The sequence below is a fragment of the Engraulis encrasicolus genome, chromosome 15, assembly GCF_034702125.1.
Source record: "Engraulis encrasicolus isolate BLACKSEA-1 chromosome 15, IST_EnEncr_1.0, whole genome shotgun sequence".
In the NCBI taxonomy this organism is placed as follows: Eukaryota; Metazoa; Chordata; class Actinopteri; order Clupeiformes; family Engraulidae; genus Engraulis; species Engraulis encrasicolus.
The window spans coordinates 14,528,174-14,554,673 of NC_085871.1; the positions used below are offsets into that span (position 1 = coordinate 14,528,174).

A 26,500-nucleotide genomic window follows, 5' to 3' on the forward strand; every position below is an offset into this window, starting at 1 on the left:
GACTGGCTGAGATGGCTGGCTTTACCATGTGCATACTGCAAATGAAACTGTCACTGTCAGGAGTGACCATCATTAGGGTGGTGGGTGCGATCTGACTGCCACATCATCAACAAGTCTGGCTCTTTGGTGTGGCAGTCAGCGCCAACTCTACTACCGTTTACTACAGTGAGGCATTTTAATTGAACACCACCATACTATTCAGTGGTATAGTAATGTGGGGATTGTGAAAATGTCATGTCTTGAGCACTGTTGTTTCAAGCCCCAATGGACGTATTTGGACAATGTCATAGGAACGTCACTGTATGTCACAAGGGCACAGAGTGGCACAGTGATGTTCAGATGATTTTGTCACTAAAACTATTTCCTGTCCCAGATGTATTACTCTGAGCCAGACACTCAGGAAGTTGATCACTTAAAGTATTAGCAGAGAGAGTAGAGAGAGAGAGGTTCCATTGGCCCATTGTTTCCTGGTTCTATTATGGCCCCCCTTAGGCAGACCTAGGCAGACCTAAGGACTGTTCTATTCATTGTAGGAGCATTATGACACGCCCCTTTAGATAGACCGGAACCTGGTCACGTTAGGTGCCCATAGAAACCTATTATGTTGGCATATCTCTATAGAATATCTCTGGTATTAGTGCTTTAGGACAATATCTCACTCAACCATCACCAGAAGGCATAACACTAAGAACAGCAAATTACCCTACAGCTTACAAATAGTGACATCTTTGGACAATATCCTCCAAACATCACTATGGGTCACAAGTGTAAACAGTGGCACAGTGACATTCCAGGATACATTACTGTAAGCCACTCAACTCAACATATTGATCACATGGTCACATGGGTGGCACAGTATTGTACAGTGTCGAGGGGGTGAATAGGAAAGACTGAAAGTGTCATTATTCCAAATCCTAAATGCACTGCATGTGCATGAAGCCAGCCAGTCTGACAATTGAAATAATGACGCTTTTGTACAATGTTGTCCCAACGCCAATATGGGTCACATGGGACGGTATGGTACAATGTCGCACAGTAATGCTCAGACAAGCTGGTCTGTAAACAATACAGTGATGCTTGCTTGGACAAGTTCGTCAAAAAACAATGTTGCACAGTGATGCTCGGAAAAGTTGGTCAAAACAATATTGTCCAATCATGCTCTGACGAAGTGGTTTACAATTACAAACAATGTTGTACAGTGATGGCCAGCATCTATTTAAAGCTCCAAATGCTTTAACCCATTTTGTCCTAAGCCCTTTTTGGGAAAGGGTGCCCTCTGCCTATTAAATCCTAAATATCTCAGCCTCCGAAGCACATACAAACATGAAATAGGTTACATTTAAAATCTAGAACCTTCATTTTGCACTAGTATAGTGTTCATTCCGATGTAACATACTCACATCTTTAATAAACAGCTCAAATCTCAAGAATTTGAATGCACTCGTATATGTCGCTCCAGGACACAATGGGTTAAGCAAATCACTCTTTCAGAGGCATGGCTCAGTGGGATATGGTGCTGTACTATAGACCTAGATATCTGGATTCGATTTCGACTTGATGGCATTTCCGAACCCTTCCACCTCCTCTCTATCCCAATATTTTCCTGTCACTCTCTCGCACTGTCCTGTCCAATGAAAGCTTATAGAATATCTTTTAAAAAGTAAGCAAACAACCCACTTAAAAAGTTCTTGAGATACGTATCTCTTCCAAACGTCAGCCAGATGAGTCTGCTGATATCACCAAAAATGTCACAATTTCAGGTCAAGAAGGCATCATTTTAAGCCTCTCAGTCAGTCAGATCGTCACTTCCCATTGTGAATGGTGCTTTTGGGCAATATCCTTTACAGCATAACAGTGTGTGAGTCATATTGGTGGTACAGCAATGCCTAAAAATGCCACTACTGGTATTTCAAATCTAGAGTGCAATGTTACCCACTCAGCCAGCAAGTCACTTAATGCAATTTTTTGTGAAATGTTGTCCAAACGTCATCCAGATGAGTCTGCTGATGTCACAAAATGTGTCATTACTACTGTCTGAAGCCTGCCAGCAAGTCAGCCATCCAGACAGTCAGCCACTTCAAACCAGCCCAGCACATTTTACTGCAAAATCTTCAGCTACCTCTTCCAAAACCGGCCAGCCACTTTGAATAGAGATGTTTTCAGACACAGTGACAATTTTTGGAAACAGTTATTTGGCACTGATGATGGTCTGACGGACCTAAAACGTTTTGCATTTCACTGGGTAGCACCTTCTTTATTTTCCTTATCCATTGAAATTCGTTATGCATCGGCATCAGTGTGCGAGTTCCTCCTTGCTGCTTCATTGGATTACTTTGTGGAACCTACGCACCCTCCCGGCTGCAAACCTAAAGACGCGACACCCGTTTGGAGTAAATACTAATGGAAACAGTTATTCACATTGGTGATGCCTGGATGAATCGGTCTCCATCCGTCAGTTTTTTAAACTCTTCATGCATGGTCCCAGTTACAAATCTGGCGTTACCAGAATGGCAATGACCAAGTTGTAATGTGGGTATTACTAGTCCTATTACTAGTACTATTACTAGCCTCTGTGTAAGTCGTAGTAGTGTGGTGCTATGCCAGCCAAGTCTTTCCAATGGCTATTACAGCGTTCCACTGGTGGAATAGCACACATTATGAAGCTACCGTACGTCCTAGAGACAGACAGGAAAGAAGTAGAGAGCAACAAGTTCCATTGGCCCGTATTGTTACATCATCGATGCCGTCCGTCATTTTTATTTTGGTAATGACTATGGGAATCAGCCACAGGGTTCTTGGGCCTATTTCTGCGGATTACATTGGTGGGTAACTTTTAGCTCTATTTTACCGCTCTATCTCTATTTTCTCTATTTTATCTCTATTCTATCTCTATTCAATCTCAATTTAATATGACCAGACACCGATGATGTCTACATGTGTATTGTTGCTTACTTGCTGGCTACACGCTTTCCTAAAATCAAAATGGTGCCGTGGTAGAGGAAGATTTGCTGCTCTCCTCTTCTTTCCTCTCTGCTGGAGGCATACAGCAAGACAGCCAGGCAGCCATGTATTTCAATCCAGCCCCAGTACATTTTTACTTGAACATTCCAGCGTCAACTGAGTGGTGACGACACCCTGGCTTGCCAAGAACACTTGCCCTATACTCTCTCGTGTCTGTCTCTGCGTGTTGTCATCGCATCTCGTGCCCTCTTGAAGTGGAGTAGGATTTCAGGACAGCTTTCCCCAGTCGCCATAAATAACATCCGCCAACTACTCTACCCCTAACCCCTGCTACACCCAGCACTGTCCGAGTCAAGCAGAAGGAGGCCAATGACACAGTTTGTTTTCCTTCGCTCAGCCACGTACTGTAACGCACCATGAAATCACATTCGATCCGCTCCTATCCTATCCCTGCATGTGTGTTTGTTTTTCGTCGACATTATTCCACTTCTTATTAAAGTGCTCGTAAATCTCTGCCAACTTCTGCAACCGCATCCCTGTGGTGTGTTAGATAAAAACGAGACAGAGAGAGAAAGAAATGGCCCGCCAAAAATAACACAAGATTAGAGATGCTCCGATTGCTCGGCTGCCGATCATGACCGGCCGATAATGGCCAAAAATAGCCTGATCGGTGATCGGAAAAACATGCCGATCAAAAAACCGATCGAGAGATATTAAATTCCTCACGCAACCATATTTACACCTGGCGCTGCATGTAGGCGCTGGCTCTGCACAGCTGCAACTGCACCAAAAGAAGGCATCTTTGCTTGTCTATAACTTTTCGCCATTCCCCCCTTCATTTCCACCATTCATAACCATATCTGCATCAACAATGATCTGATTTTCCGATCCATGCGCCGTTTACCTGAGTGACAATGTAATTTGCGATTGAGTAGGCTACTCGCCAGTGAGCCATGTTACGTTATAACCTGTGTAGTTGCCTTGGTCAGCACGCGACAACTTCACGTTGTCAGCACAAACATGTCAATTATTGTTTTCAAAGTTGTAATTGGCAGTCAGTCGATTAGTTTGATAGTCGCTGAAACACCAAACGGCGACAGATGTGGTTAAAACTTGAGAGAGAGATTCAGAACGGTAGTGGAGCACTGCAACTGTGGACGGTGACAGAGAGGGGAGGGGCTCTCCTCACGAGGCTGCTCATTTAAAGCGACAGGTTGTTTTTTTTCTCGTATGTGGAAGACTATTTGATGTAATGTTTCAGTTTCAATTCAATCTTAAATAGTTTAGTTATTCTATGCAATAACTTATACATTGATTAATACTGTAGACTGTATTACCAACACTAGTCTGAAAGATAATAATAATAATAATAATAATAATAATAATAATAATAATAATAATAATAATAATAATAGCCTAATAATAGACATGTGCAAATTAAGATTGATTGGTTTATGGGCAGAAATGGTATTCAATAAGGATAATTAATAGGCTATTAAAAAAATAGGAAATCATTTTTGTGATCGGCAATGATCGGTAATCGGCAGATAAAGATTTTTGGTGATCGGTATCGGTGATCGGACCCAAAAAATGGTGATCGGAGCACCTCTACACAAGATAATGTGTTTTAAGTTCCGGCATCTGAAGGAAACAGGCCGAATCACAGGGAGAGATCATAAATTAGTAAACGAGTGGAAGATTCCCCCCCGAGGCGCTTGGATGAGTGGCGAGCGCTTAGAGATGCTCGACTGTGAAGTGTATGCGTACTGTGTGTGAATGTGTGTGCAACTGTGCATGTATGTGTGTTTGTGTGTGTGTACTGTATATAAGCTTAAAGATGGAGAGAAATAGAGAGAGAGATAGAGAGAACACAGAGAGTGTGTGTGTGTGTGTGTGTGTGTGTGTGTGTGTGTGTGTGTGTGTGTGTGTGTGTGTGTGTGTGTGTGTGTCTGTGTGTGTGTGTGTGTGTCTGTGTGTGTCTGTGTGTGTGAGCTAAGAGATGCGCAAGTGAGGGGGGGTAGAGCTCTTCTGTGCGTGCGCGCGTGCATGTATGCATGTGTGTGCACGTGCACTGCGCGCGTGTGTGCGTGCGTCCATGTGTGTGTCAGCTTAAAGATGCTTCAATGTGGGGCTTTATTTTTTCCCAAGCCTGTGACAGTGTGGTGCAGCTTTCACAGTGTCTGCCAGGTAATTCATAGTCACTGTTGGACAGTCAAGCTCTCAGTCTCTCTCCTCTCCAACTCATAGTAACTCAGTGGGCATACGTACGCATTCAGCATTTTTTACTAAGAGCTAGTGGTGTCAACAATGATCGATTCGGCGATGCAATCCAATGCGGGGCATGGACGATCCAGAATCGATCCAGCAAGTTCCAGAATTGATCCGGCAATTTTTTAAAGGAACAGACCACCCTTTTTTGATTTTCACATATTTGCAGTATTTTCCAGTGATATTCATGAATGTGCGTATTATTTTCTTCTCAGTGTTTTCAGTATTTAGATTTATAAGATCAGAATTATTAGCATAGCTTAGCATAATCACTGGAAGTAACTGGTATCTTTAGCATCAAGTCACAAGTGATCACTGGACAGAATTAAATTGCTGTTTTACACTCTGGTGAATTTTACATTCATTTTAAAGTGGTTTATAAATACATTTGATGATGTTTTATTTTGTACCATAGACTTGCATTACTATGCCTAATTTGGCTATACTGTTAAACGGGGCAATGCAAACACATAGACGAAAATTATATACACATTCATGAATAATGATTGGAGATACTTCAAATATGTGAAAATCAAAAAAGGGTGGTCTGTTCCTTTAAAGTTTCAATTACTTCCATGGATATTTCGGGAGCAAATGAATGTTTAATTTAGGGGTGGGCATAGATTAATTTTTTTAATCTAGATTAATCTCACTGTAATTTTGAATTTAATCTAGATTAATCTAGATTAATCTATATCAAAATGGCTCATTCAGAAATGGCGCGCTAGCGAAATAATGCCGAAAAAACCCTTGGAGTTTCTTGAGACAGATGGCGCATTAGAACAGAGCTCATCTTTTTTTTTCCAAAATGCATCTCATCTTCAAAAAATGGTCATGTTGATACTTGGTGATGAAAAAAACCGCACTGCAATATGTGCAAAGTGTGTCCAATAGGAAGCATTTACAGTTATAAGATACTGAAATTTCAAAATGAACGGCGCTATAAGTTGTAGAGGCAAATACAGATAAATATATCAAACATTTAGGCTATTTAAACAAAATGACCTCAACAATTCAGCATTTCTAATGGAGAGAGAGAGAGAGAGAGAGAGAGAGAGAGAGAGAGAGAGAGAGAGAGAGAGAGAGAGAGAGAGAGAGAGAGAATCTGCCACTGTCTGTTAAAAAGAGCAGCGGCTCCTTTAAGAGAGGGAGGAGCTCTGCGCACAGTAAACTCAGCACCCCTCAGCAGAGGCAGGCTACTGGATATTCCAACAGCACTGGCCCACGGCAATTTGGCCTAAACCTGACAGTTTTTTCTCAGAGTTAGAATGCCAGAGGAGTTACAACTCGAAATTAATTCAGTTTGCAAGAAAAAAAAAATCACGCGCGACAACCGCGAGGTTTATTACCGTCTGACATGAGAATATCTCACTGAGTCGCAAATGCGTGAATGCAACACAAACATTCAGCGAGAGTATTGGCAGTTTCAGTTTGACAATCTTCAAAATGCATATCGCACGGAATATTTTGCAATTATGGCACAGGCAAGATTTCTGGAAGTTGTTTATGTGTTCCATGCAATGCGAGAGGAAATGTAGGCTATGCCGGGCTGGTAGGCTACTCACACACAATAATGTCTCTATGCTTCACCTCCAACAATAACATCTCTTTAGTCTACCACTTATGAAAAAGCACTCAAACAACACCTACCACGGCAGAGGGGTTAATGTTTTCAGCATGCAACTGTTCATATTTAGTAGGTCTGCTGAAGCAACAGGTGGAGAGGAGAAAGCGACTGGAGCGCAGTCTGAAAGCGTCTGTCAATGGAACGCTATGGTGATGTGCATACCAAAACCCATATTTTGAGAATATATTAACGTGCGCTATTTTCTTTATCGCGCGACAAGAGTCTCACATTATCGCAGCACGTTAACGCCGATAACGGCCCACCACTAGTTTAATTAAATAAAAGCACTTCAAAACACTGCAAGACTGATAAAGACTGATACAGACTGATACAGAAAAGTATCAGCTCAGTATCTGACTACTTGTATTGCCTCATCATGACTGATTAAACATTTGCTTTGCTTTCAGTAGAAATGTAATGCATTGCAATGCATTGTAGAATTGAATCGGATCGGATCGCATAGAATCGAATCGAATCGCTACCTCCCGAATCGTGATCGAATCGGATCGTGAGGGCAGTGCCAATCCACACCACTACTAAGAGCTGTGTTCGATTTGGGAGTTCTCCTGTTGATGAGGTCACCAAGGACCAGTGGGCTTACTTCTGCTAGAGCAATCAAGGAGAGTAAGTGTGTGTGTGTGTGTGTGTGTGTGTGTGTGTGTGTGTGTGTGTGTGTGTGTGTGTGTGTGTGTGTGTGTGTGTGTGTGTGTGTGTGTGAGAGAGAGAGAGAGAGAGAGAGAGAGAGAGAGAGAGAGAGAGACAGAGAGAGACAGAGAGAGAGAGAGAGAGAGAGAGAGAACAGAAATAAACAGATGACAAAAGCAACCTGATGGATGGAGGACACCGGAAGTCATAGAGGGGAAGGTGGAGAGGACTCCAGGAAGAGGTTGAGGAAGAGGAAGATGGACAGAGAGAGAGAGAGAGAGAGAGAGAGAGAGAGAGAGAGAGAGAGAGAGAGAGAGAGAGCAGTTACAGACAAAGACTGGGAGAGTGCATAGAGATGGAGACAGACAAGAACAGAGCAAGGGAGAGAGCGTGTGTGTGTGTGTGTGCGTGTGTGTGTGTGTGTGTGCGTGAGTGCGTGCGTGTGTGTGCACATGTGTTTGTGTGTGCGCATGCGCGTGTGTGTGTGTGCGCATGCGTATGTGTGTGTGTATACGTACGTACGTGCATGCGTGTGCGTGTGTGTGCACATGCATGTGTGTGTGTGCACATGCATTTGTGTGTGTTTGTGTGTGTCAGTTTATGTGTGGGTCCCTGTCTAGTGTGTATCCCTGTATTGCCCTCCCTCTGCCAGACCTGTGGATCTCCTGCACTGCTATAATACACCCCCTCACCCCATCTCCATCTGTACTACACTGTCCCCAGCCTACACACTGCCAGCTGCAGTGCATCTTTGTTATTGGCTGTGGTCTACACACTGCAGTATGGTGGTGATGCAGAGCAGGATCACTCGGCTAGCCATCCCCATCCCGGACATGCCAGAGTGGCCACCGTGACAACTAGGCAACCCCTTAACACACACACACACACACACACATACACACACATACACACACCTCTCTCTTTCCCCTCCCTCAAAACCGCCACCTTCCTCCAATGGCGCACAGCCACCGAACGAACGAACGAACGAAGACACTGACTTTTCCCGCTCCCTCATCCATCACTATGGTTACAGGCACTGCACCCCTCTGCACCTTTCATTCAATCGAAACCCGGAACTCGGAACCCTCAACAGACTCGTCATCTCATTTTATCCTGGGATGAAGGTAGGGTAGAGGTGAGGGTTGGAGATAGGGCTGCACGTATATCAGAAAAAAGTTTGATACTCGATAACAGCATTTAGCTCGATAACGATATTTAAACGATATTTAGAAATATAGCCGAGTGTTTTTCTTGTCACTAATTTGTCGGTCCGTGTAGGGGTCGTGGCTTTGGTCATGGGGGGATTCTTGCGCATTTGTTGACATTCAGCAAGTCATTGGACTGCATAGAAATGTTTTACTTGTTCGCGATAATTAAGTCATTTTCGCGATACACATATCGCCACTCTTGATATTGTGATTTCGATACATTTTTGATATATTGTGCAGCCCTAGTTGGAGACCCTCTCTACTTATTCTAGGGATCTTGGGGATGAGGGTAGAGGTGTATGTGTGTGTGGTGGAGGGTGAGGGATAGAGAGACCTTCTCTGCTTGTGTTGGGATGCAGGTGGGGGGGTTGGAGCACATTTGGCTGGGATTGGAGGCAAGATACCCTCTCTCTTGCTCCTGTGATTGGGATGAAGGTGGTGGGCTAAATGTAGTGGTCGGGGGGGGGGGGGGGGTGTTGGGGTTGGGGGGGGGGTGGGGGGGTGGGGGTGGGGGGTTTAGAGACGGACTGGAGGGGAGTTGGCCGAGGGTGGGGGGTGGTAGAGACCCTCTCTATTTATCTCCTTCTCTGTTCTCTAAGGTTGGTGGGGGTGGTGTGGGGCAGTGGCTGGCATGTCAGGGGGGCATGTTGAGTAGTGGTGTCAACAACGATCGATTCGGCGATGCAATCCAATGCGGGGCATAGACGACCCAGAATCGATTCGGCAAGTTCCAGAATCGATCCGGCAATTTTTTTAAGTTTCAATTACTTCCATGGATATTTCGGGAGCAAATGTTAAATTAAATAAAAGTACTTCAAAACATTAGCCTGATAAACCAGACTCAATGTGGATGTCTAATTTAGTTTGGCCTCGATGCATAATACATCCGAAGATTGTTGATGAGAACAACCTTCCCTCAAAACTCTGCCCGCTTTGATTCAAAACACATCTTGGGTTGTAATTGGTTTGCCAGATTCATGGCATTCTGGCTTCATTGAATCATTATGCGAGGCCAGACCCACCCGTAGACAAAACATTTTGCCGTCCAGCGGGTGGCGCTGGTTCACCAGGCTATCAAAACATTGCAAGACTGATACAGACTGATACAGAAAACAGCCAATAAATTGTTGCTCAGTATCTGACTACCTGTATTGCCTCATCATGCCTGATTAAACATTTGCTTTGCTTTCAGTAGAAATGTAATGCATTGCAATGCATTGTAGAATTGAATCAGAATCGGATCGGATCGGATCGCATAGAATCGAATCAAATCGCTACCTCCCGAATCGTGATCGAATCGGATCGTGAGGGCAGTGCCGATCCACACCACTAATGTTGAGGGGGGTGGGGGTAGTGCAACCTCTCTTTCTCTTTAGCCTACACTGTCTCCTCTCCTCTCTTCTCCTTTTTTCCTGCACCCTCCTCGTATCCCTTTCCCCCGGTTGCAGTGGCCCCTCTGCCAGGAAAGGGCCCAGCTAATTCCTTTTAAAAAAACTCCGGCTTTTGTGACTTCACTGACAATCCCGCGTATTGTCCGACCGACGCAGAGTGTAACTCCAACTCTAGGACTTCCTGAAGTCAAGAGGGAGAGAAATGCACCTCTACAATTTCTTTCTCTCTCTGTCCATCTCTCTCTCCCACACTATGTCTATCTCTATCCCACTTTTTCTCTCATCCTCCCTTTTCTCTTCCCCCCTTCCTCTCTTTCTCTCTCCCTCGTTGCTTCTTGTATTCTCTCCTTCTTTCTCTGTCTCTCTCACTCACCTGCTCTCTCCCTTTTTGTCTCTTTACCTCCTATTTGCTCTCACCATCTCTCTCCCCCTGTATCTCTGTCTCTCTGTCTCTCTCTCTCTCTCTCTCTCTCTCTCTCTCTCTCTCTCTCTCTCTCTCTCTCTCCTCCTCCTCTCTAGCTTACTCTACCTTGGGCTCCTTGCCATCTTCCCTGTCCTCTCCTTGCCGCCGTGTCTCTAAACATTTACATTAGGCCCAGGGGATGATTTAAGCAGGATGTTCTGGATGCTGTGGTGGACTCACATCTCCGCAGCTCCAAGACAACATCTCCCCGATCCCTAACCTATCTACCTACTGAACCTACCTAAAAAAATAAGGTGTCTGTCTGGCCCAGAGACCAAGTAGTGGCGTAGTGATTTACTTTGGAATAAAATCAAGGCAACTTAACTGCGAGGAAAATGTGGAGAATGTGTGTTGTCCAATCAGAAATTGTTGAATGATTCGACCGGATCTAACTGTTGTGTGAGAGAGCAATCTATACACAGGGGAGAGAAATATAAAAACGAGCTTCTTAAAGAAAAAGCATTTCTGAAATCTTTCCAGATAGGTCATAAAACACCTCCCTCCGCCCGGATCACACCAGTGATGTTTCCTCTGCCGGGGTTAAGACTCTGGGAGGAGGAATAGAAAATATTTACAACTCAGTAAATAGACTGCTGCAGCAGTGTCGCAAAGGCAACAGCAGCAAAAGACCAATGATATCGCAATAGGGACAACGTGAACTGAGTGTTGAGTGCCAAGCCAACCAACACAAGCATTTGCAAAAGAGAAGGGTCTCATCTTCACCATTCCCAAAGCCCTACTGGGCATTCAGAACACAGAAGACTGGCGAGCAAGCGAGCGAGTGAGCAAGCAAAGCATTGGCTAGCTTAAGGGTCTGTCAGATTTGTTCTGTTTGAGGGCTCCCTTTTTTTAAAGGCTGAGCAGATTGCATTTCATCAACGAAGAAATGCTGCACTGTGGGGAATTGTAATTTGAAGGAGAGAGGAGAGAGGGAGGTAGGAAGAAGAGGAGGGGTGTGTAGAGAAATAATGAAATAAATCAAGAGAAATAATTCCCATGCTGTCTCTCTTGATTCACTGTAGACTTTTGCTTTGGTTATTTTTTTTTCTCCTCCTTCTCCACTGGTCTCAGCATCTGGCTGGTTTACCAGAGTTGCTATGGAAACAGCCGTTCCAAAAAATATGTTCTTTCTTTCTTTCTTTCTTTCCTTATTTCGTTCTTTCACATCTATATTTTTGGTGGCGCATTGTGTGTAATATCTTCTCGACGCCTCTGGATGTGGTGAGGCATCGCTGGCTGCCGGATCTACATAGGTTCCAATGGTGCTGGGTCCCAACGGGGGGCCTATGCAGAACAACATGTTAAACAGATTTCCTCCATCTGTTATTATTGCTGCTGCTGAGCAGAATGCCCGATAGCAACAAACAAGAGATAGGAGCTCAGCTGGAAACCGAGCCGCAGAGAGACTTAGCCGTGCACCCAAAATGAAATCACTACAGTAGCACGACCATCCAACATAAGTCTGTCCACAGCTCTGAGTTACAGGCAACAATGTTACGTTTGCAACAAAAAAAAAAACACCATCCGAAGTCAAGCTGTTATTTACGAATTTACTTCATTACAGAAGAAGAAGAAGAAGAAGAAGAAGAAGAAGAAGAAGAAGAAGAAGAAGAAGAAGAAGAAGAAGAAGAAGAAAAGAATTAGAAGAAAAAGAATTAGAAGAAAAAGAAGGAGAAGACAACAACCACAACAAAGTAGAAGAAAGAAGATAAAAGAGGAGAATAAAAGAGAGAACAATGCCTCCAGTCAAAAGACAGACACCATTACCCATCTGATGTCCAACACATTTAAATCAATCAGTGACCTTTGGGCCATGCAGGCCTAATGATTTCAGGAGCTAGTCTTTAGCTTTTCCCCATGCATCTCCTTCCCTCCAGCGCTGCTCTGCATAACACATGTAACCTAACCTTTTACAGAGCCGCTAAGATTTCAAATGATTTATTGCTGAGCTACAGGAGTTGTATAATTAACAAGCCCCTGCCGGAAGTGTGTGGGCCTCATGCATTTTGTAGATCGCTGTGCTTTAACATAAGAGAGGTCCATCGCACAGGGTAGTCATTTTTATGCCTCAAACTGTTACATTCGGGCCGTGTCTGTTCACTACATAGGGTGCCAGCTGCATTGCTTTGTTCTCTACATTAGCCTATACACTGGATATTACTACTGTATACACACTTATATGGGTTAGTAGGGGCCAGCTGTGACCTAGTGGTCAAGGAGGCGGATCAGAGAGTTGCAGAGGTTTGAATATCCACACCTACTTCTCCCGACACCGGTCAATCCATGGCTGAAGTGCCCTTGAGCAAGGCACCTCACCCCACATTGCCACAGGAGTGTAACTAATACCCTACCTGATCATAACTGTGAGTCACTTTGGATAAAAGTGTCAGGTATGTGTATTGTAATATAATGTAATGTGAGTATGTAATGTAATGTAAATGTAATGTAATGTAAAGAGTCGCTCAGTCACAACATCAACCTCAAGATAGGCTCCACCATCGTGACCCCAAACAAAGTCGCCAAAAACCTTGGCGTCATGATTGATGATGAGCTGTCATGCTCCAACTACATCGACTCAGTCACCCGGACCTGTCGATTCCAGATGTCCAACGTACGGAATATCAGACCTGTGCTGACACAATATTCTACACAACGACTGGTGCAGGCCACTGTCCTGTCCCGCGTTGACTACTGCAACTCACTCATGACAGGCCTACCTGCTTGTGCGCTAAAACCTCTGCAGATGATCCAGAATGCGGCGGCACGGTTGATATTCAATCAACCCAAAAGGACCCATGTTACTCCTCTATTTATTGAGTTGCACTGGTTACCGATCACCGCCCGGATCAAGCACAAGGCATTGACCCTTGCCTACAAAACCATCACAGGAACGGCCCCAGCTTATCTGAAGGACCTACCAACGCCCTATGTTACTGGAAGAGAACTGCGCTCATCCAGCACAAGCCGTCTGGCTCTGCCATCCAGTCGCTCTAGGTACTCCCAGTCAAGATTGTTCTCCGTTGTGGTACCCAAGTGGTGGAACGGTCTCCCAGAGGCAGCAAGACTAAGCACATCTCTTGCAGCCTTCAAGAAACAACTGAAGACCTTCCTCTTTCGAGAGAATCTACTAGACTAATGCTTGAACTGGCCTTGCCCCAGGTCAGACTCCTGACATGATGTTTAGTTTAGTTAGTTTGTATGTGTAAAAAAAAAAACTAACCCCTCTGCAACTGCACTTGTTGTTCTGTATATCTCCTGTGCACATTGTATTTGCTTGTGATGTTGGCTTGAATATGTCCTCTTTTGAAAGTCGCTTTGGTTATAAAGCGTCTGCCAAATGCAATATAATGTAATAATGTAATGTAATTTTCGCCAAAATGGTACATGTGGACATGTCTATTTGCATGGTTTGAGTTGTTTTTTGTTCCCTACAACGTTCATTATGCACAGTAAATTCTGGAGTGCTAATTTAATGTACTGTGTATGCAGTGAACGTGTGAGTGAACATTTCAGGGAACACTTCACTGGGAGTTCTCATTGGATGGCTCACCTCTATTCAGGCCTGCCGACAGGGGTGGACAAAAGGGTATGTTGTCCCCGGCCCAGGGGGATAGGGGCCCCAGAAATGGGTAGCCATTAGATTGTATGAATTGGGTTGGGAGCCCTGTCAGATGACTTTGTCCTGGGCCCAGCAAAAGCTGTCAGTGGCCCTGCCTCTGTTGTGTGTGGTGCTGCTGCACGATAGGTGAAGCCTGTGTTGTTGGGGGTTCAATAGCTAGGCTAATTATCATGGGTTACCGTAGCCAAGGCACCCGGGAGGCCAAGAAACAGGACAGTGGAGCTTTTTGTGGTACCCAAAACCGAAAACAGTCCTCGCATAACCCACATCCTGATTGTGTTCCAGAGGTCCGGCCAATGTAGTGTATACATATGTCTAAAGTAGGGACTCACTCAGACTTGGCCCCCGGCACAGTTTACCAGGGGCCATTGAGATAAGAGCGGTTTGTTCGGAAGAGGGGAAAAAACATTTTGTTTTTGGAGGGCAATGACTCGGATCCATCACGGCACATAAACATCACAAGCACTCTTAGTATTCCTACTGCGAGCCTGAGCAACACCAACTTGTTGCCAAACCTGCAGAGTCAACCACAAGGACAATTTTTTGGTCTTAGAGGTGGGTGCAAGCAATATCATATATGAAGTTATTCCTGACCATTTCCACTTAACATTATTTTTTGTTAGTAATAACAAAACTGCCTGTTGAAAAAGTGTGTGTGTGTGTGTGTGTGTGTGTGTGTGTGTGTGTGTGTGTGTGTGTGTGTGTGTGTGTGTGTGTGTGTGTGTGTGTGTGTGTGTGTGTGTGTGTGTGTGTGTGTGTGTGTGTGTATAGGTGGGTGGGGCGATGTGGGGACATCTTTCCCGTTGCCTTCCTCCCACAGCTACATTCATGGTCTGCCTGACAGGCTGTGTTGCAATGGATCCATACTAGAGAATAAAGCAGGGCGCTACACTTTGCAGCTGGGCCATATCCATCCACGTGTTTTTTCGTATACATCACTGATCTATACATTATGTTGCGTTTGCAGTTTGCAGTGTAGCTTTGTTGGATTGATCGGTAATCCCTTATGGTTAACCCTATAGGCTCTCACTGCTGCACGTGCACCCAGAACCGATGGCAAAGCAATCATCCCCCTGCCAAACTATTCAATAACGCAACTGGTCATCCCCACCCTCCAGGGATATTACCCGATCGCATCCGTTTATGTAGACACACGATAAAGGGGTCACTCGCCCTGCTCCCAAAAGGGTCAATAAAGTTCAGTTACAACTGCACACAGAAAGTAATGAGTTTGCCCTCCAGTTGTGCTGCCAATCTCAGTGGTGTGTAGACTGGCAGGAGCTGACACGCAAACTGCCCCTGGCATTCGCTGGAAATGTTTGATCAGGGGTCTTTTTTGTTGGGGGGGGCTGGCTATATACTGCCTCGCTCAAACTCACAGTAGGCTTTTCCTTTCATACCTACTTTTTTTCACCACTAACCCTCCACTCCACAACAACCCCTCCACTTCCTAACCCTCTTCTCTATCCAGTAGCAGCTCAATTGGACCCTCTGCCAGCTGAGTTCTGCTGCCCAACACAAAATCCGGCCCTTCCGGCTGCCAGAAGCCCAGCCCAGACCTTGGGCTCTCATGCTCCTGCGGAAGGAGAGAACAAAACCTCCAGGAGAGCCTGGACAGGACATCTAATGCCAATGGTAATTTGACAAATGTGAGAACACATGCTTTTGGACAATGGGCGACATTGTGATCGGGCCTGGAGGACTGGACCGGACCACATGACAGTGTTGATGATAAGGCAAACAAACAAAAAAAACATAGTGGATGCTATGAATGACAAGGGATTACAGAGCTGGGGCAAAGGTTGAGTTTTATACAGTAGGCGATAGAGTGCATGACAAATGCACCATAAAGAGCTTCAGTGATAGGTTAAATGCAAGAACAGATGGTGGGTGAGGGGATAGCGATGTCCAAGTCAGTCAGAAATTGTGAATAATCCTAAAACAAGAGGGTTTTTTCCCAGCAGAGGATGTTGGCTATCTTTGTGCTGCACTTTCTGACTTGACAATATCCGTAGGACTATGTGTTTATGGTTAATGGCCATAGATATATAAATAGATGAAGAAACAAATAAATAAATAGATTGATACCGGTAAGTGAGTAAATAAATAAATAAATAAATAAATAAATAACTCCATACAACAGTCGCGATGCTGTCAGTTGTTAACATGGCATTTCCATTACATATAGCGCTACAAGCCAGCAACTATTACTGATGTTGGCATACCCTAATGCAGTACTTTGACTACAAAAAGTAGTTTCTGTGTGTTTGTATGTAAGCTATATCTAGCCACTTGTGGCTGAATGGAGAGTTTCTCCCGCATAACTTCAAATTCTTGTAGAAAACGACCACGGGAGGAGCAGGTATCTGCCAACTGAAACAGCCTATTAGGCTATTTCAACCGCATTACTGATACGACCCGCAGCAGTTTGTGCAGGAGCAGCTATCATTTCCATGATCTGACATTATAACGGGGTTGGCATAATCTGTGCAGCAGACTCACTGCACTCATAGACACAAACATCGACACATAACTGCCGGTTCAAGTCCTGGCGTAGCTCACCTCAGCCACAAACGCAGGCAGGTTAGAATTGTAGCCTACATCAACTTTAGATAGCCTACAGAAAAATGTCACACACACAAGACAACACACACACACATACAGGAGAATGCCTGCATTTAAAACACGAGTGCGCTTACCTATTTGACTGACGATCCAAAGGTGTGCAATCAGAACATACAAACGTCTCCTGTCCATCTCCATTTTCATCCCCAGTGAACGCCACAAAATATGGCTGGCAAATCTGACTGCGGCAAGCAAAAAGGAAACGTATGGAGAGCCTTGAGGCACGCGAGGATGCTACACTTGTTTCATGCCGATTGTAACCCGGTGTTGGTGGGCTCCCTCCGAGCCGTCTTCCCACTCCAGTGCGCTTCCATACATACGGTCGCTGCTCTCCTGGCAAGCGAGGGTTGTGGAGAAAGATTGCATGCGCGCGCCGCCCACAGTTCACTTTTTTACGCAAACGCGCAGTGGTTGCCAACGGCGACAGAGATCTACATGGAGAATCCAGTGAGATGAATACAGAGATTGGGTCAATGGTCAATCCAGAAAAAAAATACTATAATATTGGAGAGGTATGCTATTATGATAGTTTTGTGTATGTAAGGCAAACACTTGTTTGGACATTATGGATTCTTTCTGAATTCTTGTTGCAAAATTAGTGAAATTTGTCAGCAGAAATGTCGCCCACCTGAGGAGCAGCTTCCAATGAGGAATTCCTCATGATGACATTAGTAGGCCTAAGCCTTCATTTTTAAATAAGTTAAACAAGTATTATAAGTTCCTTAAGAGTTGAACGGAGTTGTTTAAAAAATGCAACCCTGACCACTAAGGCCTTTCAAAATGAGGGAAACACGAGGAAACATGTTGCTGTCAACCTTTCTTCTTGTTATCCTTTTCAGTGCATAAATTAACATATTTTAACAGAGATTATCTTTAATTTATGCAGGATCCCCACTCCACTTTTTCGACCACATTTCTTCTCACCAAAGGAAGTCCGTACAAACCATTTTCCCTCCATTGAACGAAAGGGTCTATAGAGAGGAACAGGGAGCCTTCTTCTTTGGGATCAAGTAATTATGCCAAACAACAGTAGACAAAACAACCTGTTGGTCAACAGAGCAGACTAGCCACAGAACCACGGCTACTGTGTGTGTGTGTGTGTGTGTGTGTGTGTGTGTGTGTGTGTGTGTGTGTGTGTGTGTGTGTGTGTGTGTGTGTGTGTGTGTGTGTGTGTGTGTGTGTGTGTGCATGCATGTGTGTGTTTAGCCTACATCTCAGAGAGAGAGAGATGCAGTGTTTTTGCCATTTAGAGTCTGAGTCGGACCATTTTCATGATCACACAGACTATTTTCAGGAGGGCAATCATACCCAATCCTGACATAACATCCACCTTTCTCAAGCCAACAATCATGACACAGCGATGGCAGACCCGCAGAGAGAGAGAGGGAGCCAGCAGGTTCTAAAAAGACCTTCTGTTATCAAAGCCATCACCATTTCAGTAGGACAATGCCATCAAATCTGGCAAGCTGCAGAGCTACATAATATGTTTTTTTTCTCCTTACAAAATACATTGACGGGCCGGCAGAGGGTACATCAGTCTGAGAGAGAAGTTTTTCACAGAGAAAGTACAACCACACACGCGAGCACACACACACACACACACACACACACACACACACACACACACACACACACACACACACACACACACACACACACACACACACACACCAAGACCATGAGAAAGCCTTCCTCCCCTCAACTGGACAGAGGAAGCAGGTGTTGTGTGTAGTAGACAGAAGACGACAGAAGATGCTTCTCTTGCAGTGGTCAGTTTTCCAGCTGGCATTGAAGAACCAAGGTGAACGCGAGGGGAATATTTGGTTCCCGGTTGAAGGGGGTTGCCTTTTTTTGCTTGTTTTTTTTGCTTTGGTGAGAGACTCCGAGACTCTCACATTTGACAGGATCAATTACAGCGTGGAGGAGAAAGAAGGGCATCGGGACAGTAAACAGCGACCAAGGCAACAATAATGGGCTCCTGAACAAGGGCAGATCATGACTCCACGGGCCCCTGGGCCAGACAACAAGAAAGGGCCCCTCTCCATGTCTCTTACTACTTTCCAAAAAGATTTGACAATTTAGCACAGATCTAAGACACTTTGCTTTGGGTGTTTTGGGGAGCGGGTGGTTTGTACCCCAAGAAAATGTGAAAGATTGTTCATTTAGTGGCAATTTAGTAACATTTATGAGAGAGTAAATACGTACATAGCAGAGACCTACAGACTAACATCGCCATTGCTATGAGCCCCCCCTGGGCCCCTGGGCCCCTGGGCGCCGGCCTCACTGGCTGGGTCCGTATTTCGGCCCTGCTCCCGAGTAGCACTCCAAGGTGCACTTACCACACCTCAGTATCGAATTACCACCGATAAGCATCCGAACCATGGAGGAGAGAATAAAAGGCGCAGCTACTAAACAAGTGTCGGGAAACGTGTCAGTAAAAAAAGTGAGGTTTTTTGTCTCCCATTGCTGTCAGTGGAGACAATGCCCTCCACTGAAGTTTTTGAAAGGTGTACTTGAGGCAAAAAAACGGTTCCATTGCAACACATTGGCAGCTCAGGTTTGACCTACTGTTACCGCAGAGTGTTTCACCCCATTGTGCTTATGAAGGAGTGTCACTCTTTTTACCTACCTGTTGTTACCTCTATTTACCTCACTGTTGCAAAGAACTAATGAAAAAAAAAACACTAAAGTACCTCGCCATCACTTCACTATAGCATGGCTGACAAGTACATGTCTGGCCCAGTGTCCACCACTAAAGGGAGGTTATTGTCCCTGGTTATTGACAAACGGCTGTACAAACCGGTGCTCAATATCCCCATGCACTTACGTGCCACAACCAAGAAATCAATGGCTGTCACACTGAATCACAGCAGAGGGGGCTGTTGTAGCATCGGAACGGGCTACGTGAAACCCGCTAACCCTCCAGGGTGTTCTGATAATAAGTCATGCATAATCACATACCTCCCCTACCCACATCCCCGGCCGGAGAGGCTACTGCTGTGGTGGACAGAATTATGCAAGCAGAGGGGGACATGTGTTCCAACTCCCCAGTGTGTCGTAGCATTGACACTGATGTGACATCTATGTTTAGCAAATGGACAGCCATGGCAAAATGGTTAGGATTATTGGTCTTGGAACCAGAAGGTTGCATATTTCAATCTTACAGTACGGCTGACGTGCCCTTGAACAAGGCACCTATACCTAAGAGTATATCAGAGAATGTTGCCAATACCTTATTGGAAAACTAAAGCGCGAATCCATTTGTTAGTCAGGAGTGCTACACTACTTCACTTATTTCCTAAAGCATGCTCTTTGGATCAAGGAAATCACTTAGAAATTTGGTCAAACTTCACTGCAGTGATTACTACCGTGTAAGGTTTGCCATAGCTTCCTAAAGGTACACCACTATGTTAAATGAAAAAAAAAAATATTTTGGTCTAATAAGACCACAATGCGCATGTTTCACAGAATTATGGAAGAGCATATAAGGGGAGGGTGACATGTGTTCAAAACTCCTTCCCCTTCCCTAACTGGCACAGAGTTCAGCTGACCCTAAAGAAACCATCTATGGTTGTCCCAGACGAGGCTGTATTGGCTCTCCAAACAATAACATTTACTTTACAACTGTGCACAGTAAATTCTGCAGTGCTCATTCAACACCTCGAGAAGAATTTAACACTCATTCTCTCTAAGTGTTTAATTAAAAGAATAAAATGTGCTATGTGTTACTTTCATGCAACCTGGCCTTGCCATACTTATCCTTCTGCTCAATTATCATTTCCCTCGATATGAAATTTCTATGATGGTGGTAAGACCAGAATGGCCCTCTTGGGAAACAAAGTAATCTGTGCATTGACTACAAGCAATGTAGAAGAGGAAACAACCATGTGGTTATTGTTGTAGGAGTCTGGGAATGTAAACTGTCCATGAATGCAACAGACCTCTCTGCCTGCCTAACATCCATTTATTAAGTTCCAAGTCACTGCGGAGCAAGTTGGCAAGTCACTGCACACACACCATCAGGGTGTCGTCTTGCTTTCAGAGCTTTCAGAGCAGCAGAGTTTGAGTGGTGAAGTAGACTATGGAAGCAACACTGTGAATGTTGTATTTGACTCTTTTATTGTTAAATTGACATTGAAAAATCCACTGTGCAATGAGTGACAGTGAGTGTTAGATTTGCCCCCCTTAGTGTTAAGTCAAAAAGCAAAATCTACGGTGCGCTGTCATGTAACCTTATAGTGTCGTCTTGCTTTTGAGAGCTTGTGTGGTGTGTAGTAGACTATATGAGGGAGTGACGTCTGTGACAGCTTAGAACTCAGACGACTGAGCTGAGTGGTGAAGTAGACTGAGAGCAACAATAGTGAGTGCTCAATTCGACTCCTTAAGTGTTAAATTAACATGGTGCACTGTCACCTAACATCAGGGTGTCGTCTTGCTTTCGAGATCTTGTGCGAGCTTGTGTGGTGTGTAGTAGACTATATGAGGGGGTGACATCCGTGACAGCTTAGAACTCAGACGACTGAGTGCTCAATTCGACTCCATAAGTGTTAAATTAACACGGTGCGCTGTCAATTAACATTAGGGTGTCGCCTTGCTCTTGAGAGCTTGTGTGGTGTGTAGTAGACTATACTGTATCAGGGGGTCTTTCATGAGGACCTCCGTGACAGCTCAGAGCTCAGACGACTGTCTCAGCACCCCTCTGAGAGCTGTGAAAAGATGAGCAGGGTCAAGCAAGGCATGTGACGAGCACACACACACACACACACACACACACACACACACACACACACACACACACACACACACACACACACACACACACACACACACACGAACACGCACATGCAGACACACACGCACACACAAGCATGCACACACACACACACACACACACAAAAGCATGCACATGGACTCACACACGCACGCATGCCTGCGCACACACACACACACACACAGACATGCATCCATGAGTGTGCGCACACACACACACACACACACACACACACACACACACACACACACACACACACACACACACACACACACACACACACACACACACACACACACACACACACACACACACACACACACACACACACACACACAGAGACTGGCTGACTGGCTGCTTTCTGGCTCATCAGACACAACCACGCACGAGCAATCATCAAAACGTCCTTCTGTCTTTTAATCTTTAAACACACACTTACAAATGTATGAACACAAAGACAAGATTATACACACAGCCATTTCCTGAATGAGGTCACGTAAAAATACAGTATATGCACACAACAGTATAAAACGAACACAAATTGTCACTTTCACACAGAAATGTATTCCTAACAGTGCACACTGTGAATCTTTCCTGGGCAAATTTAGTATAATCATAAGTTCATACATACTGTACATAGCATAGGAACACAAATATAGAAAAAAAATGTCTGTGCTATTTTTATTGCAAAATGATAATTAGACCACTGCAAATAACCGTGTATAACCTTGTATAACTATAGGCCCTATAGAAGTGAAGAATACCAAACACTTTTGTGCTATTCTTATTGAAAAGAGATAATTAGACTACTGCTAATAACCCTGACCACAAACCTCTGTCTTGTGCGATTGCACTACAGAGCAGCTTTGTGTTTACCTTGAGCGGTGTCTGCCCCTTCCCTGCAATTAGTGAGTGATGAGAGATCAAAACTACACTGATGCACACACACACACACACACACACACACACACACACACACACACACACACACACACACACACACACACACACACACACACGCACACACACACACGCACACACACACTGCGCTGCAATGTACACACAGACACAGACACACACACACACACACACACACACACACACACACACACACACACACACACACACACACACACACACACACACACACACACACACTGCAACGCACACACACACACACACAGCCATCCTGTTGGCAAAACGTGTTGTGTTGTCATGGCTGTGCACTCTCTCCCAGTCTCTCAACTTCAACCCCACCCTGTCACACACACACACACACACACACACACAGACAAAGACACACACACACACACACACACACACACACACACACACACACACACACACACACACACACACACACACACACACACACACACACACACACACACACACACACACACACACACATGCACATCTGCCTTTGATGAAAGCCACTGATACACGAGAGGCCACTGCACACTTTGTGAGCTTCTACTGCATAGCACATGCCAGAATTCCACTTCCAATTCCAATTTCCAGAATTTTCATCATCATCATCACACATCCATCATTTTCACAATCTAGCACAATATATCACAGCTATCACCATAATCATTTATAAAGCACTTCCCATAGAATACAAGGACACAATGACTTTACTTGCTGCATACATCGAAATACTATGAGATGGATGTAGTGCAAGAATATGAATGTACAGAACTCCTACATATTGCACTTTGGCAGCATTAATGTAGATCAAAGTGTTGAATATGAGCTCAACAGACGTCTTATTCAGGGCTCTAAATTAACTGTTTTCATCACCAGCCAAAATGGCTTAGATGTTAGTCTTGCTAGCCAAACACAGACTAACTAATGGGTCAAAGTGTCTAGTAAGTTGGTCTTTTCAACAAGCCAAACTGAAATTTCACCAGCATTTGGCCGGTTGTTCTGGTGCTATATTTAGAGCCCTGTTATGATTGCACTTTGGCAGTCTTCGTTACATCACTAATTGTCGCGAATATCACACAACAAACAGCAAAGCAAACAAAAGAGCAAAGAAGCAGAGAAAACAGAGGAATACATCAAGTATACACAACAGCGCACTTGGCTAATTGGTTGATGAGTGCAACATGTTTGCCTCTGCTGGCTGAGTGTATAATCAATGAGGAGCACAAAAGGCATCGCCACGCCGCCATAAAGATTTGACTCCGCTCCTCAGCGTCGTTCCGAGTTCCCTAGCAACAAGCCAATAGCGGTTGCACCCTTAGAGAGTTGATTTGAACACCCATGGTGTTGGTCCAACTCTTCAAATGTTGAATTACCGCTGCACACTTTGAATGGAGGACCGACATGCAGCTATAGAGTTCACGCCCCTATACTCAGCCTCTGACAACTGACGAGGAGACCGTGACAAGACCACAAAGAGATATTTTCCAATTGATAGGTCTGTGATTGTCCATCGTAACCTCGACTACATACCTCAGCAGACCCACAGCAATTGTCAATATCAGTATTGTACACAATTGCCATCAACCAAGTTCAGTTATTTCATGGTGAGGCCTACTTTCCAACTGAAAGGTCTTTGACCCCCCACATACACACACGCAGAGCCGCACACACCAACCTCAAACACTCAACAGACCCACGGCGATTGTCAATATCAGTAACCCATTATAGCACACAATTATGCACCAACCTCATCGCATTTTTTTTCAGGATGATTTTAATACCCATACCCATTTTTGTCATGACATATCAATAGCCACTTAACATAGCAATTCACCACCACATTTCTCATTTGTGCTGCTGAAATATTTCAACTATTTCACTTACGCCATTATCCTCTACCGCTTGTGAGAAAATGTTCTCAGCTCCAGAATTTAAACATTTCTATTCTTCTTTTGTGTGAGCTGTTGAATGCCACAATGGCTACCCCTGTCCACCCTTGAACTGCCACTCACATTCCCTGCCACTCCAAGCTCCAGGCGCCACTCAACCTCTGATTGCATGTCAACTGCTTGAGACCAATTTGCATCCTTCAACATGAACCCCATACAGGCTCCTCCTCAGGTCCACCTTGGTAGTACTACACATACAATACAAGCACACGCACACACACATACACACACGCACACACGCGTGCATGCACTCTCTCTCTCTCTCTCTCTCTCTCTCTCTCTCTCTCTCTCTCTCTCTCTCTCTCTCTCTCTCTCTCTCTCTCTCTCTCTCTCTCTCTCTCACTCACTCACTCACTAACGGACACACACACACACACACACACACACACACACACACACACACACACACACACACACACACACACACACACACACACACACACACACACCATTGTTGCAATGCACTGTTGAATTGGATAATATGCAGCTGGAAATTTGAAATATGCCCTACACACAAAACAGTGCATGCATCCTCGTTTGAAGTTCATTGACAGCACACTTGCCTATCTCTAGTTGCTTTACTTTTGATTAAAGCGCCTGCTGGTGTAATGTAACACAACAACAACAACAACTGGGTCTCACACATGGCTCTGGTAGTCGACAGCGCCATCTAGTGATCGCACTAGTTTTCTACAAGTGCCGCTTTAACACATGACTGGGCTTGTATAGAGGGGGCTAGGGAGCATTAAACAAAGAGGGAGGGTAATATGAGCAAAGTGTCTGTAGAATGGAACATCAGTGAAAAGAATACCAATTGAGAGAATGAAAAGAGGAACTAACGAAAGAGACATCTTCTTGAGCCACGGAATAGCTGTCTTCTAGGGGCAAGCGAGGGTGTCCCAATAATGTATACACACTAAATCATTGCAAGGCGTTTATCAACACTTGCAAAATTGTTGGAGTGCAACAGAATTTACAGACATCAGTACATTGTTTTTTCAGTGCTGGTTTTGTCACCTTGACTACAATGTCTCAGAGCCAATGGAGAGAGAGAGAGAGACAGAGAGAGAGAGAGAGAGAGAGAGAGAGAGAGAGAGAGAGAGAGAGAGAGAGAGAGAGAGAGAGAGAGAGAGAGAGAGAGATCGAACAAAACAACCGTTTTCTGAATTTCAAATGGAGCAGGAATACCAATTACACCTTGTACAAAGTGAGTGGGATGGAAAATAAACAGATCCTCAATATCACCACCTCCCAGCTATTGCACTTGCCTTGTGCAATGCTTCCAGCACATGACGGGTGAATGCACCATGCACCCATCAATGACATCATGACACTGATGTGAGTGCAACGCTGGTGCAATCCGACAACTGGTAAGTTCTATGTCGAATGTGAGACTACATCGGGTTTTTTTTCTCATTTTACATTGGCGCAACAGGCAAACCTTGCATGCATGGTGGACATGTCCATTGTTTACCTCATCTGTCTTGCAACGCATAATTTCACCACTAGGTGGCAGAATAGACCTATATTTTGGAGCAAACACTACTAAGAGAAATCCATGCAGTTTAGTAGTAGAGTAGCCTATCATTATTGATCCCATTTATTGATTTCAACACTATGTCAATTAGTCTTCTAAATATATTGAATAGAAAATTGGTAGTAAAGATGTTTGACACATGCATGCTTTTGAGACAATCAAAATGGTGTAATATATCATTAGATGACATAGGCTGTAGGCAGTGGTGTAGTCTACGTAGAACGCAGGTATACAGAGTATACCCACTTCTAAATTTCTGGGATTTCTGTATACCCACTTAAAATTGATTGATCCATTATTTAGAATAGTGCAAATGTATATAGTATACCCACCTCAGAAAATGCTCAATTAAACAGTATTTCTTACCCACTTCAAAAAAGTAGACTACTGACTGTAGGCCTAATAATAATACCCCCTCCCCATACACCCAAGAAAAAAGTTCCAAATATTTGAAATATTTCATCACCTGATACATTCATATTATCACACTTGAATTGACAAATGTA

The 26,500-nt window shown here is 44.4% G+C and overlaps 1 protein-coding gene across 1 annotated transcript in view; it reads right to left on the reverse strand.

The window, feature by feature from the left end:
- Positions 1 to 17,044, reverse strand: part of ptprz1b (protein tyrosine phosphatase receptor type Z1b) — an 89,071-nt gene extending 72,027 nt beyond the window's left edge. Inside the window, exon 1 of the mRNA XM_063217114.1 lies at positions 16,882 to 17,044. Coding sequence (XP_063073184.1) covers positions 16,882 to 16,951 — 70 coding nt within the window. The 5' untranslated portion in view covers positions 16,952 to 17,044. The remainder of the gene's footprint in view (positions 1 to 16,881) is intronic.
- Between the last annotated feature and the right edge of the window lie 9,456 nt (positions 17,045 to 26,500).